The sequence below is a fragment of the Fusarium subglutinans genome, assembly GCF_013396075.1.
Source record: "Fusarium subglutinans strain NRRL 66333 chromosome Unknown NRRL66333_c0000014, whole genome shotgun sequence".
Classification (NCBI taxonomy): Eukaryota; Fungi; Ascomycota; class Sordariomycetes; order Hypocreales; family Nectriaceae; genus Fusarium; species Fusarium subglutinans.
The window spans coordinates 46,998-73,427 of record NW_023502077.1 but is presented as its reverse complement, the minus strand read 5'-3'; the positions used below and the strand labels follow the sequence as shown (position 1 = coordinate 73,427).

The following is a 26,430-nucleotide window of genomic DNA, read 5'->3' as shown; positions in this document are numbered from 1 at the left end:
GATTTGCTTCTTAGGAAGGGCATTGTGAATATGCATGTTGATCAAGGGACGTCTAATAAGGTTCAGCATGTACGGATAAAAGAACCCTTAAAGTCAAATTCAAGGGTCCATAATACAAAAAGCAACCATTTGTTAGTTAGTATCAGATGCAAAAACGGCAAAAAGAAGGTATAACAGCGGAATCTAACCACCTGTGTTGGACGAACAGGGAATCGAACCCTGGACCACTCCCAGATTATTCGGATGAATTATGCTAAGGGAGTATTATACCACTAAACCATTCGCCCGAGGAATTGTTAAAGCAGGTTGTGGAAATGTATACTAAGTCGGTGGTTTGTGAGAATTGGTGATAGTGTCGATTTGTGGTGGGGGTTAGTGGTGAAGTGGGGGGCTCGAATCGTGCAGGTTGAATCTCTTGGCCAAGGCAGTGCATTCAGAATATAAGGTACAGAAAGAACCTAAAGATGGAGACTGCTGTATTTATACAGAATAAAAAAGACGTTATTCTAGTGGTAGCAACAGAGTGTCACGTCCTATCAAATATCCTCGTGGTATAGAGAAAAAGAGTCGATGCACGTGTAAATCAAGTATTAATCTATTCTCCAACCATGACGACCATGTGCGTCACCATCCATTTCTCTCTGGGCTGGGGGCCTCCAATTCCACTCCCAGCCTAAGCAAGCAAGCTCCAGCTCCAAACAAACTCCAAGTTCTGGAGCTCACTAGAAGAAAAAAATCATCGTCGTCAGCTTCGCCACGGTTCTAGCCTTTCTCTCTCATAGAATCCCTGTGCAATTCCTCTCCCAACCAAAGTTGTTGAGCTGGAGGCAAACAATTCCTCTCTACTAGTCGCTTTTTTTCCCTCCTTCACCGGCTTCTCTTCTATCCGTGCGGTTCTCACTATAAAGATTTATATTACAGACGTCATGCTACGATAGTTTACGCTGGTTCTACGATTCTTCTACGGCGAGCGAGCTTTTCACTCTGACATTACTCCCTCTGGCGCATTGCAGCAAACGAACGCCTGCCAAGATGATGAGATTATACCTCCTACCGCTCTCGACGCGGCGAACTCTCCTCTATGCGAAACGGCTCGAAGCAAATACTGCGCCACAAGGCAGATCATATGTTGACAAGGGCACTGCCTGGGCAGCCAAGACGTGGGCGCAATGGGAGAAGATGGAGTCTGGCTGGAAGCGCAAGGTCGTCGACTACGGTAACTATGCTTTTCGTCGCATCCCATATGAGGAATGGGGTTTGAAGTCTGTGCCGCCTCTGTCGGTGAGACGCCGTGGGAAGGAGATTGAGATGGAGGAAAAGGTCGACTTGTGCTTCCCGAGCTCGGTGATACCGCCGAACAAGGCGGAGGGTATTCTCAAGATTCTTGCGACGGAGCGTCAGGCGCTGCATAAAAAGAGGCTTGTGTGGTGTATTGTCGGCATGCCGATTACTATTCCATTTGCGCTCGTGCCCATGTGAGTACATACCCATCCTCTTTCTCAATCCGCTAACTAACAGACCACAGCATCCCCAACTTGCCCTTCTTCTACCTCGTCTACAGAGCGTGGTCACACGGCAGAGCCATCTCAGGTGGAAAGCATCTCCAATGGTTGCTCGAGAACAAGCTCCTACGCCTAGCTCCCTCTGAAAAGCTCGATCAGCTCTACGCGCTACACGCCCCACCAGCCGAAGAGCCGGACAATAAGGAGCGTACCCTTCTCACACAAAAGGAAGTTCAGACTTTCTCAGACACTCTTGACATGCCGGCTCTTGAAGTGGAGCTTGAAAGGGCTATATGGCAGGTCGAGCAAGCCGTTCAAGACCCAGATAGTCAGAGCCCACCTAAAGAGAGTTCACCTGGTGCAGCCGCCGAGAAACCAGGGTCCACTGAAACGGTGGACAAGAAAGACCAATGAGAAGAAGATGTGATGAATTAGTTACGCATGAGTTTTCTTTATGTTAGACGATGTATGATACCTATGTACTGAGGCAGGAGTGTATTTTGGCACGGCTAAAGAAACGGTTGGTCGTATTTGTATTTGTATTTGTGTTTGTGTTTGTATTAGACTGGAGTGAATACCTAGGAAAAGGTGAAGGCAAAACAGGCGTAAGTACGCGGGTATATCTATAGAAAAAGTCCTCTCCCCAACGCGCCGCGCCTAACAAATGTTGGCGTAGTGGTACAATCGCAATTATCATAAAATTCATGGCTCTTCGTTCATCTTCGCCCTCCTGCCTAAGTCATAATGTCTCAGCTGCTCTGAGCATATCGCGGACCTTGAGAGCGGGGAGAAGCCCGACAAGACCCATGGCCAGCACCATGCGTCTTGTCCTGAGACATGTGAGATCGGGAAGACGGATGTTGCTGGCGATTCGGTGGGCATCCGAGAGTGAGAAGTTGAGGCCGAGGTTCTTGAGACCGGGCATTGAATACAGGCAGTTCTAGAGCATTGTTAGATAGGTTCTTGGTGAGATGTACTGAAGAACAACTTACTCGGCTCTTTGGTGGTGCTTTATATCCCATGACAGCAGCTTCAGCATATTCATACTGAACAACCTGAGCGCTCAGAACATGTCCTCTCCAAGCATCCGCTGCCTTTACGCGGAGGAGTCTTTGGGTGAGAGTGTGAGATCCAGGAGGGCCTCGTCGACTTCTTCTTCGGCGCACAATACGTCCTGAAGCTGTGGCATATTTATTCTCGGGTCCATGGTTCGTGGGGTTGAGAGGAGATGGAAAGACTGGGGCGTACGAAGACGCATTGTGATAGATACAGGCGACCATTGTTGCTGCTGTTGTTGTTCTTTGATGGTATTCAGTATATTGTCTGAAGGATGAAAAGAGAGGAATCTCAGAGGGAGACCAAGTTATGGAATATTGCTCTTGAGGGAGATGTAAAAGAACGAGGGATGGTGATACTATCTGCACAAGAGGATATCCTCGAATCCTTATATTCAATTCCTCTCGAGTAAATCTGACACTAGTGGCATCACTCTATCCTCCCCAAGCCATGTAATTAGAGAGAAAAAATGATCTCCAGGGGCTGGACGGCCCAATACTGGCAGAGTAAAACATCGATGTTCTACATTAGAGGAATGCGCTCTGCGCGTATAAGTCGTGACCCTTGACAAAGATGGAGGTCTCCACCAACAAAAATGGTTCGGTTCGATGTGGAGGCTTAAAATCCTCTAGTCAGGTACAGAAAGTGAGCTGCAGCGACTCAGATGATCAGACACGGAGCACTAGAAAAAGCAAGGAGACGTGTAGACAAAAAAGGAGGCTGAAGAGAAACTACTGCAGGTCACAGTAGGAAAGGAAAAGAGGCTAAGAGATTGTGACGAGACAGACACCGACGGGCGAGACATGAGTGTGTAGGAGTGGAGAGGCTCGTGTCTTCTCTCCTCCCTTGATATCGTGGGCGGGGGCCAGGAACAGAGACTTGACCTGATAAACTGCCAATATTATTGGCTTTCCTCCCTCAATTGCTAAATTCTAGAGTTAGTAAAACCCCTTCAGTTGTAGAATATATCCATTCTATCCATTGTGAGAAAGGCCTGATGGGGAACTGGACAATAGGACTGTGGGAACGTGGTCGATAATCTCAGCTAACGAGGGGGAATACAATGATCGTATCCATCCATTATTTATCGGCCCGCGAGCTACTAACAACAAGACCTGACCTTTACGCGTCGAGACGTGTCAGTCAAAATGAAGATCGGTTTAAGCTGAGTTAGCCTATAGCTCTAGTTGGTTGGTTTGCTTCTTTGTTGGTTAGTTAGTCAGTTACTGCAACACAGAATAGATAGTTCAAAAGCTGGAAGGGCATCATTGTTCCATCTAAGTTAGTCCTAAGCGAGTGAGTTGACCAAGACCTGTTCCGTCCGTCTCCAACGCCGACCCTTCCCCTCCCCCTCCTTCTGATCAAGTCCGATTCCGACTTGAATTGTCTGATCTGATTACTGTATTACCCAATGTTTGATGCAAAAGTCGTACTCTGGGGGGAAAAAAACAATAAAAACCATCGAGGTCCTCAAGAACAACACCCGAAAAATAAAAGAGTGGCATCGTCTCTTACTCTATCGTGTTTCTACCTCATGAGATAAAAGTAGCTTCGGTAAAGATGGTGCCCTCCTCGACGATCTCCTCATCTCCAATCTTCAGCTTCAGGGAGAGCTTGGGATGGTACTATAGATTGTATAGTCAGCAAGGGGGTTAAGTTCAGACCAGTCTCTCGGAAATTAAAATAAAGGAGAAACTGTACCTGATAGATGTATGGCTTTGTGCCAGCTGCAGCTGCGACAATGGTCTTGACGAAGCCGGGGACTTCGGCCATGACGTCAACTCGATCAACCCTCTCCCCGAGAGATCCCTCGACCGAGGCCTCGACGGCTTTTCCGTCCTTGGTCTTTCCGGCCCAGGTGTATTTGGCGTCGCTCGGCTCAGGCCAGTCGTTCTCTGAATCCTTCTTGACTTGGGTGTGCGTGGCCGTGCTGTCGACGCCGCCGATGACAATCTCGCCATCCTTGACGATACCACCCACGCAGACGAGGGTAGAGCCATACGAGGGAGTGCTGGTGAACTCCATCAGCACAGCTGAATAGGTGGGGCCCTGAAAGTTAAGAAAGTTCCATCGAGATGCAGCGTGGTGCGGCTTCATGCCCTGAAGGGCGTAAGCGAAGAAGGCCTTGCCCTTGAAATCCATGGGGCCGTCCTTTGTGGTGATGGTACCCTCAGAAACACAGCGAGGCCAGAAGGCGTGTCGCATAGATCCCCATGGGTTCTCCATGTCTGTACCGTACAGAGTTGTTCCTGTGGTTCCGGCCTGGAAACCAGGTGTAGAGCGGGTGATCTTGAGGTTGACGATGGCGTTGGGGTCGTTCATGCTCTTGATGGTGTAGTAGGTGCCATCCTCGGACAGCTCGATCGCGCAGTCGTCGGCGTAGAAACTTGTCTTGTCCTCGTTGAAGTCGTGGTTGTTGAGGGGTGTAGAGGCCCAGAGGTGGGGCTTGGAAGGGTCTGAGCTGAAGACCTTTGCGTTGAACTGGCAGGTTGTTCGGATGCCACTTTGAAGATATTAGCAGAGCCATGTTATATTGCACAGTTCGAGACATACGCTACGTTACTATAGATAAGCTGAGCAAGGGCGATGTGGCCGTTATCGCCAAAGATGTAAAAGGTGTGTGTCTCAACAGATGTAGAGTCCATGGCCTGCCACTTCAGGTCATTTCGAGAGATCTCAGTGTAGGGAGTCTTCTCGGCCTCTGTGGCGACAGACTTGATAGCAGAGGGGCCGTAGATAGGCTCCTGGGTGCCAGCGACATTGGCCAGTCTATAGCGGTCAGTATTTTTACATGAAGCTCTCCAGGGTCCATCTCATGGTGGGGTCAAGAAGGTTCTGAGGGGAGGAGTTTAAAACGTACTGTTGCTTGGCCCAGTTGAACATGATGAATGTGTATGAGGGTGTGTTTGTATGTGTAAGAGGGAGAGAGAAACAGAAAGTAGGGTTTCTGCTTCGAATGAGGTTGATGGGATGATGGGTCGAGAAATGAAGGAAATGCTGGGGACGTCGTTAATTAGCCCAAGGCTGGCTAACTTACGGCATGGATTGGATACTAGAGCTGCAGTCCGAAATATCGATGTCACTTTCACACCGCTGGGCCTGCTTTCTGTGGCGGCACCAGCTTGATTTTCCCCTGGGTCATGGAGGGGTACTTGGATGATATTGTGGCTGGTGTCAAAATCGATGATGTGGGGAATGACGTGTGTTGAGCATAAACGCGTACCAAGACGCGTCTATCTTTTATGTAGTAGTTTTTTGTATTAGAGTACAGTGTCTTATATGCATGTTACACTGCTGGAGAATATCCTCCTTACAGCATGTTGAGAAACATGAATGTGTGCAATCTTGCGCCACACATGTCATTGAATAGGAGTAAAACTGCTTATTTAGTGTTGAAGAAACTAATGTGCTAATGTAATTCCCGTAGCTTCCGGCATCCACTTATTGTAAATCAGCGCCGGGCTGGGCTGGTATCTCATCTCAAAATCATGCCCAAATGGTCCCATGATGCTGAACTTACCCTACAGACAATCCTTGGACTTTCCAGGAGTCATCACAAGCGAAAATTGCTGATGAACTGTCTATTTGACTACCTATGTAGATATAGGGGTTTTAACTTTCTAGGTATGTTCTCTCATGTAGTTGCTTTCGATGATAAAGTTGGTTGCTTCTCGGTTGCCGTGACGAGGCAACGATGAATTGTCTTCAAAATACAAAACCACAACTAGTGATGTCACCAAATAATCAACTGAATCCAATTGTCAGGAGAGGAATGAAATGGCCAACTCATCGAGAAACATAAATGTTCATCATACGATAAAGCCATAATCAATAGTCAACATTATATGCTCCTTTTACAAGCTATGACCTGACGCACCTTATATATATATCCATTTACTGATAATATATAGGATCCAAGTTAATCAGTATCAACATTATACTCGATTATCTCGGATCTAGGTGCTCGATGGGTTCGGTATATGAATAGAAATACCAAATGTTAAAGTTTACCTTACCTTATCCCTCCCCTGTGACAGGGGCAACAATGAGTGGCACTGCAAAGCGACCAATCAGAAGGCGTCCTTAATTATTACCTGCAGTCTAAAACCCTTCGGCCCGTCATCTACTGTAGCGACACTGGGGGCTTCAGTGCGCGACGCGCTCGGTCACTGGACTTGATTTTGACTTCTGATCGCAACCTTCCAAATCCAACCTCAAACTTATCTCTTTCCTCATCCAGCCCAGGCCAGCCCAAAACTTTACCTGGTATCTACCAACTTGACACCAAATCACGAATTTTAACCTCGCGATTGCCACAGACTCATCAGCCTTATTGCGCCTCAAAGTCATCGACGCTTGCCCTTGCGCGTCAGTCTGAACTGCCGAGCAACCACCATCTTTACAATCTTTATCGAGCATTATCGATAACATCCCGCGCGCGCTTCTCCCTATCGATTACTTACCCTCCTACCTTACCTTGCTTCAGCCCTGTATCGTTTTGCAGGCAATTGTCACCATGGAGGAGGACGGTTCGCATCTCCTGCAGCAGACAGAACTTGATCCTATTTCTCGACCAGACTCAACTTCGACGTCTGCATCAGCTTCATTACCACACGTATTACCAGGCATTTCGGCTCTTGCTGCTGCCAACGCTGCTACAGAAGCGACATCTCAACTAAGGTAGGATAACCCATTAGCTGTTCGTCATTCGTGACCATGAATGCACGATACTGCCGACTTGCGCTCGAGCCTCCATCAAACAAAAACCCTTCGACACCTCCATTACCAGAAAATTGATTGTTAACTAACCCCTGTCTGCAGAGCATCGGCCGCTCCGTCGCCCGCAATGTATGCCACTGCATCTCCTGCCGCTACGAGTGGGGGATCTGGAAGTACAATGGTAAGTCGCGACCATATTTCATTATCACAATCTTATCAGCACTTCCCCCGTTGCACTTTTATATGCTGGGTCTGCAGCCAATATATGTCACTTCCTGCAATCTTATCTCTCGAGAGCGGATGCATCCTGTCACGTTTTTTGCGGCGCCAGCTCAGTTGGCCCGGTCTTATCGCCACTGATTGATACAATCACGTGTCTTATCTCCAAACCTTGCAACACTAAACCTTTGCGGGATGGTCGATGGGTCTCGGGCTTATCTGGCTTATCAAGCGCAGCCAGTTACGTTGCAACCAAAGAATTTTACTCCATCCTCTTATCGTGGTCGAGATAATACTCATCGTTCTCCCTCCCGCTTTCGCATTGCATTGCACTGTACTCCGTACTCACTTTACACTCAACAACCGCCACCATGATGGCAACTAACGGATCAACGCAGCCTACCTGCCAAAATTGCAGTACCTCTACAACACCATTATGGCGTCGCGACGAATTTGGCTCGGTTCTGTGCAATGCCTGTGGCTTGTTCCTCAAGCTGCATGGTAGACCCCGGCCAATTTCGCTCAAGACAGACGTTATCAAGAGTCGCAATCGAGTCAAGACAATGCGCCCTGATTTGGCGAATAAGAAAAAGGTTAGTTCAATGCGCTCCGAGACACTGCGCATTGATAACGAGGACTAGCAACAACAGCAGCAGCAGCAAGCAGCTGCGCAAGGCTTCCCTACGACCGATGCAAATGGATTCGATACGACCGGACAGGCTGCCGCAGCCGCTGCACACGCTGCTCAAGCCGCGCGACGAGCGTCCCAGAGATCGAACGGCCACGACGGAGCCGACTCACCAATCTCCCGCACTGGTACCCCCTCTATGTACGCGCATGGCTTGTCCCAGTTCATGGTCGACGACCCTTACCAGACCAGTTTCGTCGCCACAGGGGAAGGTCGCGCGTCATCTCCTACGAACGGGGATCGCAAAATGGACGCGCCACAGACGCATGAGCAGCTCATTGCGCACAACTCAAGCCTGAAGACGCGGGTCAGCGAACTCGAAGTGATCATTGAGCTTTTCCGAGGCCGCCTTAGCCAACTCGAGCAACAAGAAGCTGTCGTTAGAAGCGGACAGCAGTTAACCCAGTTGCGCTCTCAACTGGACCAGACACAGGAGAGCGAGGCTCAGCTACGCAGGCAGCTGGAGGATAGCCATCGACGAGAGAGTAGCCTCAAGCGACGTCTGGATGACCTCGAACTCGAGCTCCAAGCTTTCCAAGGAGCCAATTTGGCCTCTGGAGAGAGACCCGCCAAGAGACCACGCACCACTGAAGAGCCTACAAAGACACAAGCAGAAGCAGATATTGAGGCGGCGGCTGAGGCATTGCTGGCTTCGGAAGCCTCTAGGCCGAGCGAGGCTGTCGAATCTGCCCCTGTTGTGGATGCTCCTGAGCCAACTGAGTTGCCACAGCATTCTGAGGGCTCAAAAGAGCATTCTGTTCCCAAAACCGAGGATGAGATCGAGGCTGCTGACGTTCCGATCGATCCTAACATGCCCGTAATTGACGATGTTTCCCAACCTGCAGCCGCAGAAGAAACAACGAAAACGGAGGATGTTGAGATCCCTGACGCACCTGATGCATCTGAGGCACCTAGCGCGCCTGAAGCAGCTGAAGCAACTGAAGCAGCTGATGCCACTGCCGCTGCCGCTGCCACCGCTGAAGCCTCTCCTGAGGCTACTGAAGGGACAGAAACTCCTGCACCTGCTACTGCAGCTACATGAGAAGAGTGATGTTGTAAAAGTCTCCGACTAGTAACGAAATGAACTTGATATCCGCGCCAGTGGTTTAAACTGACGTTTCATCTGTCATTGATCTAACGCTACTGTCAGATTCATTGCTCGGTGTTTTGGCACCAATTACGACTCATCTTGATTTATACCCCCACCGTGCGAGACGTTTGTCGCCCTCGCCTTTTTTTTCATGATATACCTCCTAGCGGCAAGGGCAGCGAGGATTCTAGGCGTTTTGGCCTGTTTGTTTCCAAGTATAAGATATGATTGAGGAGCATACAAATGTTTTAATGGGACGATGAATGCGCATGCGAAACCCGGTATACGGATACACGGTACGAGGATTCGGTCTTGGGAATGTGTGACTTCTCAGGTTCAAGTGCGGGAGGAGATGGAGAATATGGTAGTTATTAAAAAGTTTAGCTGCTCTTGCAATGGAAAACAGACCCTAACTTTGATCCATCACTTATCTGATATGATATCGATAGCATGCCTCGTGAGTAAAGCATGGCGTAGAATGTGACAAGTCTCAACCGTTGGAACCGTTGTAGAGGTTACTCGGGCCGCCAATTTATTTACCTATATCTATGCTTTGTCCCTCTCTAGTCCAGAGATTACGACCCTTGAATTTCCTGTGTTGCCTGTCTTTCGTTCTCCTGACAGTGATTGCCAGTGATTAACTGTCACAGTCACGTGCTCCCGCAAAGATGATACAGAGCAACAGAATAACACGAGTTCCCCTCCAACCAACACAGAGAGATCACGCAAAGTAGTCATTCCTCCAAAAATCACCGAGAAGACAAGATACACCATATCAGATCTCCCGCTTCAGATCAGAATTTATCAGGATCAATTCACGTTATTCAACTCAGTGGTGTTTGTCACCGTCTCACCTCACCCTTCGCGATGCCTACAGTGCCGACTCGAGGCGGTCCTTCGGGGTCACGGCCCACCTACTCAGGTGGAAAAGTCGTGCCATTTCAAAAGAAAGGACAAGTTATCCGTGGCGCTTCAGGTAAGACGGTCCTTGGAGGTCGTCGCCATCGGTAAAGTCATTCCCCAAAGCTCGCTCAACTGAGACACCCAACTGCCATACTAACAATCTCATAGCAAGATTCTTCGCGACTCAATTACAGGAGTCAGTAAGTTATACGCTCACTCATCTCTGCTAAAGATCACTGCTAACAAGATGATTCAGCCAAGCCTGCTATCCGGTTAGTGGACCATATTCACCTCTATCTACCTGAGACATATGGGCATCAATACTGATACAGTGAAACATAGACGATTAGCACGCCGAGGAGGTGTCAAGCGTATTTCAGCTGGAATTTACGACGAGGTCCGAGCTGCCCTCAAAGCACGCCTTGAACAGGTATGTAACATGTGTACACTGCTTCACTTGATCTACCCTGTACCAACATCGTCAGTAGATCCTCCAGATGTGCGTTATCTACGTCGAATACCGAAACGCGAAGACCGTTACCGTACACGATGTGAGTTTCTTGCACTGTTGGCACTGTTAAAGGGCACTCACTAACTGACATGTGAACAGGTGATTCACAGCCTCTCCCGTTTCGGGAGACCAATCTATGGTTTTGACCCGGACACATACGATGGACAAAACAAACCCAAGAAGATGTAATGCGAAATCATTTCAGCGAAATCGGCTTTCCCGTGTTTTTTATTTGACATGAGCGGTGTTGGGCGTCATTTTCACGCGTTGTTTGTTAGCATGTTGGTCCGATTTGCGTGTTACACCATGAGCATTTGTGGAATGAAAGGGAAACAGATAAACTGTCATACGGAAAAAGGTATATTCTGTTCAGGAGAATCGAAAGATTGATTGATATTGCTCATGAGCTGTGCTATAATCTGATAAATTATGAACTTCTGTAAACGAAAGGAATATGGTATGATCTGGGGTATCTCAAGTGACAGTACGAGTAGTAGGTACGGTATCAAAAAAAGAAAGAAAAAAGAAAGAAAAAAAGAAAGAAAGCAAGTCGCTCCTCCGACCATTACATGCTTCCTCCGGTAGCATCTCGTCTCCCCGACCCAGAGTCTATACTCTAGCGTGTCCCTCTTCTAGTGGTATCTTTGTAGCTGTTTAGTGGTTGTAACTTCTTTCCGTCGATTGCATCGTCTTCTGGGGTATTCGTTCAAAGCATTCTTTAAAGCTTCTCCTTGTCGTCTTCCATTCCTCCTCCTCATCTCATCATCTTCTCGTTTAATCGCGTCCTTTTGATGACGAACTCGTCGACAGATGTTCGTCATCCTTGAGAACATGTGAAGCAATGGCTGACCAACTCAACTCATTTACCTCCTCTTCTTAACCAAGTCCCAGTTGGACAAGATACCATCCAAAGCCCTGGTGGCTCGGACCTCGTCACGTCGGAAGGGAGCGTTAAAGATGCCGGGAAGGAGCATGGCGCTATTGGCGTGCTCTTGAGCGAATCCAACTTCAGCATCCTTTCCACAACGTTCCTTGGTAACACGGACAGCCTCTTGAAGGAGATCCTTTCCAACGCCCTTTCCACGATAGTTGAGATTGGTGGTCCACGCGCGAATGACACCCTTGCCTCCTCGTAGAGAAAGCGATCGTCTGCGTCTGTGGTTAGAAGTCGGGTTGGGCTCAAGGCGAAGGACTAGGGTTCCGATGATGTCTTGGTTCAGTCGAGCAGCCAGCAGGGTATCCTCCTCTCCGTCATCAGCACGTAGCCAGTTCCATTGCAAGCGCTCAGCCAAGGAAATATAACCGTTGGCCAAGTAACGAATACCCATAAGGTAGCTCATGATCACTCCACAGGAAACCGTCATACCAAGTCCTGAGTCACGAGTGACGCCGCCGAAATGATAAATGGCAGCCAAGGTTGCCGATAGGCCAGCAAGACAAAGCGGGTGGAAAACGAGGTTCAAAGAGGCCCTTTGGCGCATCTGGGCAATCGAGTCGGCAACGAGGCGCATACCCTCAACCTTGTCATGAGGCTTGTCGAGAACCTCAAGGGACAACGGCTCGATGTCATCATCGTTGTCGAGACCAAAGTATGGCGTAGAAGCTGCAAGCGGAGAGGGAGATGGCGGGACAAAAGAGGAAAAGGGAACAGATGGACCGAATTGCGGGGTACTGGTGGCTGAAGTCATTGCTGAGTGGAGGACAAGGTTGGCGCGGAGGAATGTGAAGAAGGCTATAGTTACGATGTTAGTCATGGTGTTTTGGTTTACACATTTTGGTCCAGTCAAGCTTTGTTCCTAAGCTGGCCACATTGAATATGATTCATGACGGAAACATATCAACACAATCCATCGTGCCTAGAGCTCGCTGAAGCTACAGAATAAACGGTTCCAGCGCTTGAACGTCGAATTCGTGACCATCAAGTCAAGCCTAGGTATACGAACTGTCGTGTGCTCAGGGTTGTGACCAGGGTTGGCTTCGGTGGTGGCCATAGTAACCGAGCGACAGGGGGCTCTTACACCAGGACAAGGCCCTGAAAGAACAAAGGAAGAGGAAATTGTATGAGATCAGAGAAACTCACCAGCGCTGGTCTTCAAAACCGGAACAGCACCAACTCTATCGACAACTGTGCTTGGGTGGCAGGTCCTCAGATCAAGCTCTCGAATAGCAATATGCTGAGGACCTTCCATGGTGGTGTAGGTGGCCATGGTGAGATACGGCGTATTAGACTACCTTAGATAGGTACTGGAGGTAGAAAGGAAGAATAAGATAAGAGCAGTCAAGCATGTAAGAAGGAAGCCAGCCTTCAGAAAACAAGTGGACTGGGGAAGACAATAAGGGTATAATATAATAGTGTGATTATAAAGTCGAGATGTGATTATGTTTAACAAACAATAGGTCGAGAGGGAGGAAGAGGGAGACTGGAGAGAAATAGATCGAGACGAGTCTGGGGGAAGAGGAAGAGATTTCAAAGTTTCGAGAAGGGTAGGGTCGTCAGCTCCTGCAAGTCGAAAAATAGGCTTGGGAACGACCCGACGCTCTGGTGGCCGTAGCGTCTTTTTCTTTTTCGAATGCGACACACTCTGCATTAAGATCCTTGCATAGTGCGGCGCTGTCACGGCGTCGAGGCCGGATCCCTGGGCCCTTGGCTCATCCCTGAACTCGTTGGTTGGCGCCTTTGTGCCTCTATTTCTCTCATGTGTGTCTGTATCTCGCGAGTTCAGACAGATAAATGGTCTGCTTTGTTCTCTCTAGCGTGGATGCGGGATGGTGGAATCGCTAGTAGCTGACTCTAGGCGGCTTTGCACATGTGGTACAGTGGTAGTGGTGGTGTTGATGTCGGTCATGGTTGCGTGACAAGATACGCTATCTCGTCGAGCGATATCAATCATCGTTGGCCTATAGTCTCTTGAGAAGGATTCGGTGTAGTGGTGCACTTGCTGCAACGCACATATGTACTGTGGTTCCGTCACAGTATCTTCACTTTGATAATGATACCTATGCACCCCTCTTTTGCCTTATCTTCAAGATCTCAACCAATCATAAAAATCATATCTTGCCTCTTTACCGTCGTGTTCCAAGTCCAGAGCTTCACACTTCCCCTCCCAATGCAACTCTTCGTCAGTAACCAACCTCATCAGATTTCAGAGGCGTTGTCTCTCGTCTCGTCTTTTTGTTGAACGACACAGCAGGGGGCATTTCAGCCTTCAGCCCCTCATCTCCACTTGGTTCCCAGCAACAAACGACTAGAAGCGGGGAGCCGAGACGACCAGCGGCCCAGACCTTGGGGAGTAAGAAAACTCAGGATCTGGAAGGAGGATGTCAAAATAAACCTAGCAAAGGACCCCCTAAACTTAGGCTATATTTCCCTGAATATTTTTGTTGCTTAAGGTTGAGGTCCTAGCCAGAGTATGTTAATTTATCGTTGGTGCCCTGTAGTCTCATAACGTTCAGGTTGGCCCATGCGAAATCGAAATTCCATGAGCACGCGACGGCCAGTCAATTAAATTTGATTTGATCCTGCCTTGACCATGCTTGGGCCCCAGCTGTTCGATTTGAAATAAAGGGCTCACCTGGCTCCTGGACAAGTTATAACGCAGCCGAGTAAGGCATGATTTCAAGGTGTGAGTGGACACACTGATAGCCCGCCTGTGTTGGCTCTAAAACCAACATCTGCAACCTCCATGTGCTTGAAGCTTTTGACAATCGGGCGACATCGATATGATTGATGTACAGGTCAAACTTTCATACAGAGGACAGATAGTAAATCGCCACTTGGCACCCGGTTTGAACGCGACATGTTCCGTAGCGGCCTCTACAGCTGGATCGTCAGGGGCCAGTGAAATCTGTTCCCAACAGCTGAATAGTCTAGACCAGCGACAACGGTGTCTCCTCATCGCACTAACCGTGCCGGCGCCGTTGTCTTGACGCCATCTCTCTCTCATGCGGCAATAGTCATTTGAGGAGTAACCGGCCAATCCAATAGTTCAGGTTGACACGATATATATCGCTTGGTTCGGCTATCAACATCTCGGTGGTTGCAGCACGAGTTGATCGTCCTTGACGTGACAGTCTGAAGCAAGAAACAACGTCGGAGGATGTTCAAACGTGTTCAAAGTGGTAATCTCCATGTTGGATCAACTCCACTGCTGACGTATCCAGCATATCCCTGGAGGAAACCATTCGTGACAAGCATCTACCACCTAAGCGACGGATGTGTGGGGGAACAACCGAGGATGATTTCATCAACGCCGCCTGAGAACGCGAATCCTTCGTTGTTACCAACGGTAACCGATTTATTCGGAATCCTTTGGCCGAAGTTTGCGCTTTTTAGCCGCTTGAAAATATGTGATAGTAACTTAGTAGGTTTGGATAGTTATCGTTCTCGCCCACTTGCCGTACTGGCTCTAGCACAGTACGCGGCTCAACGACTTCGTTGACGATGGTCGTCGATGTTCTCGTCATTGAGAATATGACGCCCGTTTTCGCGATTGAAACTTTTTGGTTGACTGTGCTCACCCTGGTCCCTCTCTACAGGGTGCAAAATACGACTTTTTCGGTTGTTTCCCTGTCAATATACTATAGGTCGATGCCCCAAACCGCCATAAAACGCACGACAGTGAAACTGTTATGGAGCACGGAGCACAACTCGAAACACTCATGTCCGTCAACGTGTTTGACGAGTGTCGATCCAACCCCTCCTCGTTGTGACGAACCACGACGTTGTTGCTGTAGAATTCGCGGGGATGTCGCAAGAAAAAAGACCCTGAAACTGTAAAGGATCCTTGCGAGCAAACGTGATCTTCCGCCAGTTGAAGATGCTTATTGCAAAGATCGATCGAAACTTTGTGGGATGATGTTAACACCAAAAATCGCGAGAGACGAGGCATTTAGGCAAAATTAACTAATCTGTTTCAATGCCGGACAGTACGAACCACAGTATCGGACGAGTACCTTCCGTTCCTTCAGTTTTATTCCAATGGAAAGAGGCTTCACTGCTAGCTGGCTGCTCCTGCTGGAGAGTCTCGTCAAGCATATCAGGCAAGTACTACAGTAACGAGAAATATGAATTCATCCAAATTTTCATTTCATCAGCTTAGTACTCTCTACCTATCAAAAATAAATGCTTCTTCGTGTGAATACCCATACAGGAAAATAACTAAACCGCCCTTTTATCTTCTCAATCGATGTCCCAGAACCATGCCAGCAAAGGCAATCAGTCGATAAGCAGTTCCGATTGCTACCAGAACACCAATGTTGAGCCACTTTCGGTCAAGGTGATATCCAGTCGCCTCAGCTGCAATATCGACCTGAAAGAGGTATGCAAAAGGTGCCACAAGCTGCCCAAAGTACAGTTCCGCCAACCATGTAGCAGGAGATGCTCGCCAAAGCCACTCCATATGCCAATCCTTAACAGATGCCAATGGAGGCGCGGAACCAGAGAGAATACCAGTGATGAGGGCAATCATGGTCGCAAACAGTGGTGCATCTTCACGTCGAACGACCATGCTTACAATACTTGCAAGGCCATAAATGCAGTAGAAGTACAGCAAATTTGTGAGGAATGCAAGTCCCCAGTCGATGATGGGTACAGACAACAAGAACAAGGGCACGGTGAAGTGCATGCAACCAAGTGCCATGCGGGGAAAGACAGAAATAACCTTTGCAAGAAAGTAAGCCAGACGGGAATGGCCTGCTTCGGCCTCTCGCCTGTACAAGAGTGTCTCTTCGGAGAAAAGCTTGACTCCAGGGGCACCTGCAACAAGACCAATAGCAATGGCAATAAGAAGTGCGAACTGAGGTGCAGAGAAGAAGTCGATAGCTGTCGACAAGACCTCATAGGGCTCGTGGAATAGACCGACAAACATAATACCGTTCTTAGGGTTGTTGGCGAGACCGAGTAGAGCACCTGCTAGAACAGCAAGACCCATCTCGGCAAACAGAGCAGCCCTCGCACGATATTGCTGAAGCATTTCACGACAGAGGCAGAGCCATCCTTGCTTGACGTAGGGAGCACCACGCTTCTTGAGGGCCTGGCGCATCCCTGTATCGCCCAGCATCGTGGACCTGACACTTCTGTGGTCGTGAGCTTCTTCGGATTTGCTCTGGCGCATCTTAGCCCAGTGTGAGATGAGTGCTTCCTTGGAAACATCACCAGCACTGTTGTATTCCCGACCGTTACCAGTGATGATGTCGGTAATAACATCAGCATGGTTACTGTGCTCTGGGAACTGGAAGCCCATGCTCTCGAAATATGTCTGTGACTCCATTTGAGGGCCTTCATAAATGGTCTGTCCATTACCGAGCAGGATGAGATTATCAAACAGGTCGAAAATTTCAGTTCGCGGCTGGTGAATGATAACAATAATAGAGATGCCGAGTCTTGCGATGGCCTTGAGCGTGCGCATAATGGATGATGCTGCGGTAGCATCCAAACCACTGGTTGGCTCATCAAGGAAGATAGCCATTGGCGCAGCTGCCAATTCCATGCCGATACTCACTCGCTTTCTCTGACCACCACTGATGACAGGCTTGCCCACGCTACCGACCCGAGAATCTCGCACGTGTGAAAGCTCCAGACAGTCAATGACAGACTCAACATGAGCTTCGACATCTTTCTTGCTCCAGTTACGAGGAAGTCGAATACGTGCCGAGTGCACAATGTTCTCGTAGACCGTCAGCTCAGGCAACACGATATCATCCTGAGGCACGTAGCCTGTCAACTTCTTGTACTGCTTCATCTTGCCTGGAGTATTGTTGACCGCAACGATACCACCAGTGTTCCTTGTTTTACCCATCAAAACATTGACAAAGGTCGATTTACCAGCTCCTGAGCCACCCATAACAGCAACCAGCTGTCCCTGCTCAATAGAGCCTGTGACGTTCTGAAGAATGGGCTTTGGGCTCTTTTTGGGATGGAAGACAAGATCGGAGTATCTGAATGAGAGGCCGAAGTTGGTTGCCTCAGCTGCTCGTCGCATGGATTCAACAAAAGCTTTAAGCTGTGGGTTGGCCTCCAGTTCTTTCTGCTCTTGCTCCGAGCTGTAGACGCTGTTCCGCGAGAGAGTAGCCTCAAAACCAGTTCGGGTGCGCCCCTCTCGGAAGGTTTGTCCGTATGGTGAATAAGGACCGTAGCCGGGTTGCATTGGGACCATCTCATTATCTTGATCTTCGGGTAACTCCTTGTATCCCCGTCCAGTGATAGTCGCTTTGACGGCCCTCATGGTCTTGTGTCTCTTCAGAGCACCAACATGGGCCTTGGATGTTCTCTGCCATCGTGAACGGAACATCAAGACGAACATACCAACAAGGAGGAGGAAATCGATGATGACTAGAACGCCCACAGGAATCAGATACCTCTCGAAGGAGGCACCTTCCGGACACCTACTACCAGATAGGCATGGTGTTGGAGTCGAAGCACCGGGTTGGCAATAGGAGCCAGCAGGGCATCTAATCTTCTTCATGCCCTTTGCCTCCAAAGGGCAATAGTAGCCAGCCTGGCAGATGATGGGCTCGAAAACTCCCATCCCCACGTTTGTGCCGTTCAATGAGCAAGTCATGCCTGAGAGACGTGCAACTGTGCACTTCTCAAGAGGAGGACACGATTGAGGGAGTGAATTGATGGTGTTGTTCTGGCCTGCAAAACGTCAATTTTGATTTCAAGCAACCAAATCAGTGAACTTACAAAGAAACCCTTCTTTACACCCATACTCCTGCCAGGAAGACACGTTTTGGAGCTGCAGGGGAAGGGCACCGGGCCTCCAACAGGGTGCGGCATCAATAGGAAGCTTATCATTAAGAAGCTGATATGTGGTTCTGTAGAAACTGGTCGAGAAGCTCGATCTGTTGGTGCCAGTACAGTCTCGGTCGTAAACAGTGAGTGTGTTCTTGTCCTTCAATGGCTTAAGAGAACGGCTCTTGGAGTCCCATACGAGATCGCCTCCGACAGGAGGGTTGGAATTGTCCTCCATGGGTAGATCCAGTGAGCCCTTGGGATTCTTGGCCTTGTACCATTTTCCGCTTGTGATGTTGTATACACCTTGTGTTTGGTTTCCGATGCATTGCCATGCTGCCTGGCCATTATCGAAATTCGCTCCGGCTTCGGCGAGCTTATCGAGTCCAGGTAGCGCACGAAGAGCGCAAAGACATGCGGTTGTGTCGAGGAAGCTTGGTGTATCGGGCCTGGCACCAGGAAGGAAAGGTTGTTGTGGGAGCTTAGCGTCGTCGACGCCATAGCTTGAAAGCGACATTGTGGCGTATTGCTTGTTGCTCAAAGAGGTAGAGAGGCTGTTGACACCCTTGACTCTCTATTTTCTCTTGTATCGTCGTGAGAAAGCTCGAGGAACGACAACGACAACACTCATCATGTCAGGCCAATAGAGCGGCATATACTCCATCTTATAAGCCGGCTGGGACTTTGTGATCCTACAACCTCAATGAGGAAGAAAAACATGAAATTCATTGCCTGAGATCCATACGGGATTCCGAGCCCAGGGTTCGGACTTGGGATCTACCATTCAAGGAGCCTGAATGAGACTCATGCGATGGACCTTGGGCAGTGCTTGTCAGATTTTAGTCTCCGCGATGGATGCACAGGGTTGGATCATCCATTCCCAAAAGGCAGCGCTCGAGAATCCTCCTAGGGTTTCAAGATACTGCATTGTTTACAGTTATTCCTGGGCGGAGACCCGGAGCGATTATCTCGCCATTGGGCAGGCCAGCAATACGAGAAAGAGGCCATATTCCTGTGATGAAGCAACGTCGTGCTGAATGATATGTCTTGATCTGGAATCCAGGTTCTTTAGCGATGGACCGCCAAGAAACGCTGTCAGCCTCTTTTCTTTTTCTCCATATTGCCGATACCAGCAGCCAATGCCTCAACAACAAGGACAAGGCCAGGGACTGTTACATCAGAGGCGGCAGCTCCTGCGGGTCGTCAGCGCCTGGTCAAACCAGATAAAGCCTAGGTCGAGGCGCATTTGCACCTTGCTCAGCTTTGAGTTGTGGGGAGCTAAGGCTTAGCGAAAATGAATTTCGAGATGAAGGGAAGACGTAGGGCTGATCTGACTTGGTCAACTGAAGTCCTCTCTGGGATGACCGTGCTGCCATGTCACTGACCAGCCGGCGGTGTTTCAAGGAAATGGCTTGATAAGGTCTCATCTCGCGCTACGACGCCACTCTCCTGGCTAGAAATATAAGTGTCAGCATTGGCGTCGAGCCGCGAGATGATGCTTGGCTGGATTTATTAGCTGCGTGATCTTATTCACCCAATATCCACATCTTATTTTAACGTCCCTGGGAGCTATTAATCGATGAAACCCTACACAGATTCCATTCTGACTGACACGGACCAAAAAAAGATTGCTATCATGCAGTCTTGGTGGCAGTGTCAGCGATAACGATGGATCCTTCCTCGAGGCTTGCGGCGTGTGGTTCGCTTTTTGGGTCCGACCAGACGTGATGATACCATCATGTCAGCACTCATGCTACCTTGGATGCCGATCTTTAAGAGAGGCAAGAACAAGCAGCTCAGCTCGCCAATCCGACACTGGATGCAGTGGTTGGGTTACGTATTCTCCTTGCGCCTCTTCCTCTGTGTTAGAAAGCTGTCTGCATGCCACAAAGGCCAATGGGTCTTGCTGCATCAACATGCTGAAAATATCTCCTCCGTGTTATTAGTGTTGAACCAGAGGCGATTTCATGATACAACTGCATGACCTCATCAGTACTGAGCTTACCCTAAGGTCCAGGGTCACATAACTTACTTTGACAATGCTGGAACTGGAGGCCCAGCTATATTCAAGATCATACACAAGAACACGGGTCTCCATTATCTGTCAACTGGACTTCGACAAATAAAAGACAAATCGCGCGTCTGGCAGGTGTTGTCAACTTCCTCCGCTGCATTACTGACTTGATGATGAGACGCAAGTTCACAAGAGAACTGCAACAACCTGTGATAGCAAGTGTATCACGGCACCAACAATGCATGGCCAACACCGAAGTTTGTGGAGGAAACTATTCCGTCAAGTATCGCCGCATGTTTGACCAATACGTTCGACATAGATATTTGCCTTGGCTCATGATCCTGCGGAACATGAGAGGGCGGCTGTCGAAAGTTTATCCTGTCATGGGAATAGAGAATACGGAGAATACACCGTACTGATAGTGACTGCGAGAGAAGCCTCTTGATTGTCGTAAAGATCAATGCTGTTCGAGTCGGACAGTGATCGACTTGATCTATGGCTGCGTTCAAGCACAGTGTCCGAAGTGCCGGCCAGCCTCCCTTGACCAGATCAGAGTGAACTTGTTTCCTGATCTCCAATACGACTCTCTGAAATTTGGGAATTTGGAGAAAATTAAGGACTTTCAATATCAACGAGGAGTATACCTGATTGTCTGGCTGGGCAATGTATCTGACTGGTACTTAAGCTGGCAAGATTATTGAGGCGAAATTATCACTGAGAAGACAAAGAGTCGAGAACTTTTTGCTCACCGTGTAAGCAGCTCCGAAGAAACCGAGCGCCGGAGGGTTACAACAGGATTCAGATCAAATGTCAGAAACAGAGTGCTGTGGGTACAGGGTAGCGAAGCCGCATGAAGCCATACAAGTTCAGGATGAAGGGAGCACGATTCTATGGCTTCAGAAAATGGTGAGCTGTTGTAGATATAAGGAAGTTTCCCTCGTTTAGTCTGTCAGATGAAGCTATAGCATTGATAAAGATGTAAGAGAAAAACTCGTTATCTCACGTGCAGAAGTTGAGGTCCCCGAGATCTGACTGTCATAGCAAAGTTTCTCTGTCTGTCGATCAAGTCACAATGGCACATCCAAAGTCTCGAAGAATCCGTAATCATGGAGGAACGAAATCATCAATCTTGCTGAAATGCCATGAGAGTACTATATATATATGTCGAAATTAGAAGAATCTAGCGTAGCTACACCGAATCCGGATCCTCATGTAGTACAAGGTAGATCAGAATAGAGATCTCTCCTTTCATAACTCTGTCATATGCTAGGCCAAGATTCAACCCTCCTCCTAACGTTTATAGAAGAAATTGATAAACATAGATTTGAGTGACTATAAATTTGTCCTTATACCTCTTCTCTTACTCTCCTTATCGCACATACCGGAAAGTGGAGGGCCATGTCAACGACGCCCTTGAACTCTACCGCCAGCCACTCCGATTCTGAAGGGCTCAGACACGTCAATTACACTTATCAGCTGCCGAATCCGACCGGCAAGTCCCTCGGCCAAATAAAAAAGGACGAGATAATGATATAATGAATCATTTGTATGGCTGTTGTCTTTCATGTCTTGTGAGGTCTGTTGCGGAGCATAGCGGGGGAGGTTCCGACAGTGGAGGTCTTCCGGACTCGGAACCGAGGCAACGAAAACAATGAAAGACAGTGTTGTCAATGTAAAGAAGGGAATAAGAACTCTCAATAAGTTTTCTTGGATTAGTTTAGCTGAAATCGATGTCGAATCTACGGAGTACACCAAGATTGTATTACAATCAATAGTTTGTGATTGGACGTATGTAGATGCGGTGTGAGATCTTCGGTAGCGGAATGTTATCTCAATTGCCTGCGTTACCTCCTCAAAACTAACATGAATTAGGTACCTTTGGCTAGTGCTCGAGCCTACTGTGGCTTGCCTACCTAGTCAGCGAGGGGGTCGTACCTGATTTGCAATCCAGTTCTTCCTTTCACAACATAAACATTGTTGCTTTGTTCTGTTGACCGACTGTCAAACAACACGTCAAGAAATAATGAAGATCACTCAGGTGAGCCCGATCAAGTTCTCTCACGCCAATCTCTGTGGGAGGTCCTGGAATTTTGCTGACAGCCCATGATAGCTTTGGTATTATCCTATCAAAGGACTTCGGGGCATCCAAGTCGAGTCGGCCAAATTAGGCCCACAAGGGCTTCAATATGACCGTCGTTTCATGCTTTGCAAGATCGAGAAGTCGGGCGACTTCAGCAAGATCCAATTGTCCGGTCACCCAGAATGCAGCCTCTTCGCACAAGAAGTCGTGGGCGACAAGATCCGGGTCAAGTACCTGATTCCAGAAGAACCACTTGTGCCGTGGAAACCAGAGCAGGACACTATCCTTGAAGTCCCAATTGACCCGGATATCAATGAATTGAGCAAGGCCGACGTCAGCCTACATCAAAGTCGTGTTATTGCATACCGCATGGGACCCAAATATGATGCATGGTTCACCGCTTGCTTTGGTTTCGACACAGCTCTCGTCTTCATTGGCGATGGTCGACGCCCTGTGCTAGGAACATTCTCTCCCAAGGCTCAGGCTACTCCTCCGCCATGGCCAATACTGCTTCTCAACCATCTGTTGGGGAAAAAAGCCACCGAGGAAGATTGGATTACCTTTACTGATTGTGCGCCCTATCTGTTCACCACAGAAGAATCCCTCAACAACGTCAAAGCCCGGCTATCGACATGCGACGTTGAAATGAAGGCTATGCGACCCAACATTGTTCTGGATGGCGAGACCGCATGGGATGAGGACTTTTGGGCACAACTGACCATTAATGGAGCCCATCAAGTAGCTCTTACCAAGATGTGTGGACGATGCACTTCGCTCAACGTTGACTACTCCACTGGCCGTGCTGCCAACGGGGAGCGTGGCACGGTACTCAAGAAGCTCATGTCTGACCGAAGAGTCGATACTGGATCAAAGTATTCTCCAGTCTTCGGCAGATACGGCTTTCTGACCAGTAACTCTGGTGGCGATACGACCATATCCATTGGTGACAGTGTGGAGGTGACCAAGAGAAGCGCTGAGCGTACTGTATGGGATTGGGCACTGGCGGATCCCAAAATCGCAAAATACTACCAGTCTTCCTCAGACACGAAGTCGAGCATACCCATAGTTCTCTCATTCTGGCTGACGGCTGCGGCTCTGATGGGCCTGCTACCGTGCTGGCTTTTACTTGCCTGAATAAACATACCCGTCTTTCGATCAAGGTACCAGAAAGAGTGACAAGTGCAGCAACGTTGCCTCAGCGAACCGCCCTCAAACTAGCGGCCGATATCTTTGAATATGCACAATCTTGCAAAGAAGGCAGCTCGTAAAAGCAGATGTGACCCAAACCAGCTTTGTGTCCGGCCGCAAACGCCCAGTGTCCGTCCGCCATATTCTCGGTGCGGGAGGCCGGAGGGGTGGGGACTGGGGTCAGCCCTTTACCTCCGACGCCGAGACGGAGCGGTCTCTCTTCGGCATGGCAGTGTCCGTAAAGGGCCGGAGGCGAGTAGTCACACGCAACTGACAACTTTTTGTCCGAGCATCTGGAAACGTTCCATCAAACCCGTGCATTCTAATGATTTGCCGAGGTATGACGAGGCCGTCACACGAACTGGTCACACAAAAGCCCTAGCACAATCTGAAGAGCATGGCATGCCCTGCCACCCCGATCGTTGAGTGACATGAATGTGCATGGTCGAAGAGCTCGTCAACTGATGCTTGTGAGTTTTGAAACAAAGCGAGACAGGGCAAAAGAGTTCAGCCAGTCTCTAAGCGAACAACCAACGGACCAATGAGTGAGGCGAAAGCCTGAATCAACAATGATACTATCATGTATGCTCGGACAGCTCGCAAAGCACCTCAAAAGCTCCGGGTACGTTCCCCGATGGGACCGTGTCGGCCGGGCGGGCGGGATATCGGATCCGTTGACCATGGGGGGGTGTGTCCTGCCTCGTGATATTTGTTAAGGTTGTCGGCATGACTCAAGATAGTTCCGTAGAAACGAGTAATGATTGAATGACAAAGTTTATATGGTAGTTGTGTATCATACACGTTATCGAAACATTTGCGAGGCTGCAAGCGTCTACGTCAGGCATTGGCGTGTTTCGGTAATTTGGAAAACCCCTGGTTCGTGTGTCGATGTTGCTCCCCACCATTGGAAGCGTCAAGCTGGGGGACCTGGACTCGCAAGTGCACCGTGTACAGAGTGGAAATACGAGACAGCTTCTAAGTTGTTCTGGAAGGCTTCTGGTAAAGATTGGTCTTTTTGGTGGGCCGCTAAGAGCGTCGATCAGACTGGGGGCGGCATGAAGCCTAGAATAGCATCATCCGCGTTAAGAAAGGTAGGTATCCGTAGCTAGCTCTGTCAACGGTCTCGATGCTGGTATTCCATCAGAGTCGAAGTAGGTACTGTAGCTTCTTTTCCTTCGCTGCGCCATGGCACAGACACAAACTGCGACGCTCCACAAGACTACCACAGCCATCCGGATGTTTCCCATGAGAAGATGATGCACATTATTCCACGTCAGCTTGCGTCTGGTAATGGAAGTTGGTTGTCCATGAGCAAGGCCATCGCATTGACCCGCGCAACCTAGTCCAATCCAGTCAAAATCACTCAGGGAAGGGAAGGACAGGGGATTGAAGTAAGCATCCAAGGGAGGTGCTAAGAGAGGAGAGAAAAGTTTAAAGTGATGTAGTAATGAGAATGTTGAAGTGGGAGGATCGTGATAAGATGAGACAAGAGATCTACACGACGGATGGTGCACGCACTGAGAGAAGGCAGGGACTCAATACGAGCGAGACCCAAGGCGGAAGATAGAAGAGGAAAGGGCAACCAATGCCGTAGGTAAATTTACCTACTAAGGTAGCTTAGTAGACAAGTAGGCAAGGTAAGGTAGGTAGGTAGGTAGGTGGGAGGGGAGATTACAGGACTTTGGCCTCTTTCCTCACTGTCCAATGTCCACCTCACCTCAAGTTTTGGGCCTTCCATTAGGATTGGGGTTGGGGATGAGAAGGCAGGTAGCACTAGTCAGCAGCTACTGTGCCTAACGTCGTGAACTTACTCGTAAACTCCGGACCAATCAAAGCTCATCAGATCGATTGCTAGGACTCTCTCAAGTTGTTACTCCCGATGAGTTAATGATACTACTAATCAAGGCCTTGTTCATGATTCAGTTTCACATCCACCTCGTCGATGATGATGATGATAACAATCACTTGATTAGCTAGCTAGCATTTAGTAGCAGAGAAGGAGGGAGTTAAATAAAGCTAGAAGCAGAATGTTTTCATTTGTGACGATAGCAATACACTAAATTAACTAAAGTTGATGCGTGTGTTCCTCTCATCCTCTTGATATCCTCTGGTTCGCCCCGTATCTGTCTGGCTTGAGCCATAGTCTATTTCGAGCGCCGACCCTAAAAAAACACCAGTCCCATCCATAGAAATCGTTGTTTTTCTGTCCTTGCGCCATGAGCCAAACCGAAAGTTTTGTTGGCTCCAATAAGATGAGGTCATAACGACGTTGCCCCATTGACTTGTCTTGCACCCAAAAGTACCGTCAGCATCCAAGTTGCTTCTGGCAGTGGAGGTTGAGGAGATAAGACCAAAGCGTGGGGTAAACCCTCCGAAAGTGAGAAAAAGAAACAATAAGACAGAAGAGAAAAAAAAAGACCAGTAAACACCGTTTTGATGCAGGCGATGAACAACAAGCCAGGTATTACAAGGAAGAGACGACGGCAAGGAAAAAGGGGGAAGGGAGATGAAATGAAGCAAAGAGACAACAGCAAAAGAGACCAGTCAGGATCACCTGTAACAGATCAGATCTCCTAAACGGGAAAGTTCGTAACTGGGACTGTAGATTGGAGGAGAGCTCCAGCAACATGACACGTCTAACAGTCCAGTCTTCCCATCGTTGCGTTGCGTTGTGTGTTAGGCTGGTCTGGTCTGGCCTGGCCTTGGCCTGTAAGCTTGGGTTGTCGAC

At 48.7% G+C, this 26,430-nt stretch overlaps 8 protein-coding genes across 8 annotated transcripts; 4 read left to right on the top strand and 4 right to left on the bottom strand.

The window, feature by feature from the left end:
• Positions 1–1,032: 1,032 nt before the first annotated feature.
• Positions 1,033–1,916, top strand: FSUBG_1747 (uncharacterized protein; the record flags this gene model as incomplete). Its single annotated transcript, XM_036679447.1, has 2 exons — positions 1,033–1,475; positions 1,526–1,916. The coding sequence occupies 2 exons, from the start codon at positions 1,033–1,035 to the stop codon at positions 1,914–1,916; spliced, it is 834 nt and encodes a 277-aa protein (XP_036542664.1).
• Positions 1,917–2,241: 325 nt separating this feature from the next.
• On the bottom strand, positions 2,242–2,782 carry FSUBG_1746 (WD40 YVTN repeat-like-containing protein; the record flags this gene model as incomplete). The annotated part of the gene is made up of 2 exons (XM_036679446.1): positions 2,242–2,442; positions 2,495–2,782. 2 exons carry the CDS (start codon positions 2,780–2,782, stop codon positions 2,242–2,244), a joined length of 489 nt encoding a protein of 162 aa, XP_036542663.1.
• A 1,308-nt stretch (positions 2,783–4,090) lies between these two features.
• FSUBG_1745 (survival factor 1) lies at positions 4,091–5,441 on the bottom strand (the record flags this gene model as incomplete). Its single annotated transcript, XM_036679445.1, has 4 exons — positions 4,091–4,183; positions 4,260–5,061; positions 5,112–5,327; positions 5,419–5,441. The coding sequence occupies 4 exons, from the start codon at positions 5,439–5,441 to the stop codon at positions 4,091–4,093; spliced, it is 1,134 nt and encodes a 377-aa protein (XP_036542662.1).
• Positions 5,442–7,074: 1,633 nt separating this feature from the next.
• FSUBG_1744 (GATA type zinc finger asd4) lies at positions 7,075–9,226 on the top strand (the record flags this gene model as incomplete). The annotated part of the gene is made up of 4 exons (XM_036679444.1): positions 7,075–7,238; positions 7,380–7,458; positions 7,895–8,089; positions 8,138–9,226. 4 exons carry the CDS (start codon positions 7,075–7,077, stop codon positions 9,224–9,226), a joined length of 1,527 nt encoding a protein of 508 aa, XP_036542661.1.
• Positions 9,227–10,141: 915 nt separating this feature from the next.
• FSUBG_1743 (histone H4) lies at positions 10,142–10,877 on the top strand (the record flags this gene model as incomplete). Its single annotated transcript, XM_036679443.1, has 6 exons — positions 10,142–10,281; positions 10,346–10,377; positions 10,434–10,449; positions 10,520–10,607; positions 10,666–10,728; positions 10,788–10,877. 6 exons carry the CDS (start codon positions 10,142–10,144, stop codon positions 10,875–10,877), a joined length of 429 nt encoding a protein of 142 aa, XP_036542660.1.
• Positions 10,878–11,551: 674 nt separating this feature from the next.
• Positions 11,552–12,895, bottom strand: FSUBG_1742 (uncharacterized protein; the record flags this gene model as incomplete). The annotated part of the gene is made up of 3 exons (XM_036679442.1): positions 11,552–12,420; positions 12,628–12,720; positions 12,769–12,895. The coding sequence occupies 3 exons, from the start codon at positions 12,893–12,895 to the stop codon at positions 11,552–11,554; spliced, it is 1,089 nt and encodes a 362-aa protein (XP_036542659.1).
• A 2,964-nt stretch (positions 12,896–15,859) lies between these two features.
• On the bottom strand, positions 15,860–18,937 carry FSUBG_1741 (ABC transporter (ATP-binding-cassette); the record flags this gene model as incomplete). The annotated part of the gene is made up of 2 exons (XM_036679441.1): positions 15,860–18,324; positions 18,373–18,937. The coding sequence occupies 2 exons, from the start codon at positions 18,935–18,937 to the stop codon at positions 15,860–15,862; spliced, it is 3,030 nt and encodes a 1,009-aa protein (XP_036542658.1).
• A 3,520-nt stretch (positions 18,938–22,457) lies between these two features.
• Positions 22,458–23,648, top strand: FSUBG_1740 (molybdenum cofactor sulfurase; the record flags this gene model as incomplete). Its single annotated transcript, XM_036679440.1, has 2 exons — positions 22,458–22,472; positions 22,545–23,648. The coding sequence occupies 2 exons, from the start codon at positions 22,458–22,460 to the stop codon at positions 23,646–23,648; spliced, it is 1,119 nt and encodes a 372-aa protein (XP_036542657.1).
• Between the last annotated feature and the right edge of the window lie 2,782 nt (positions 23,649–26,430).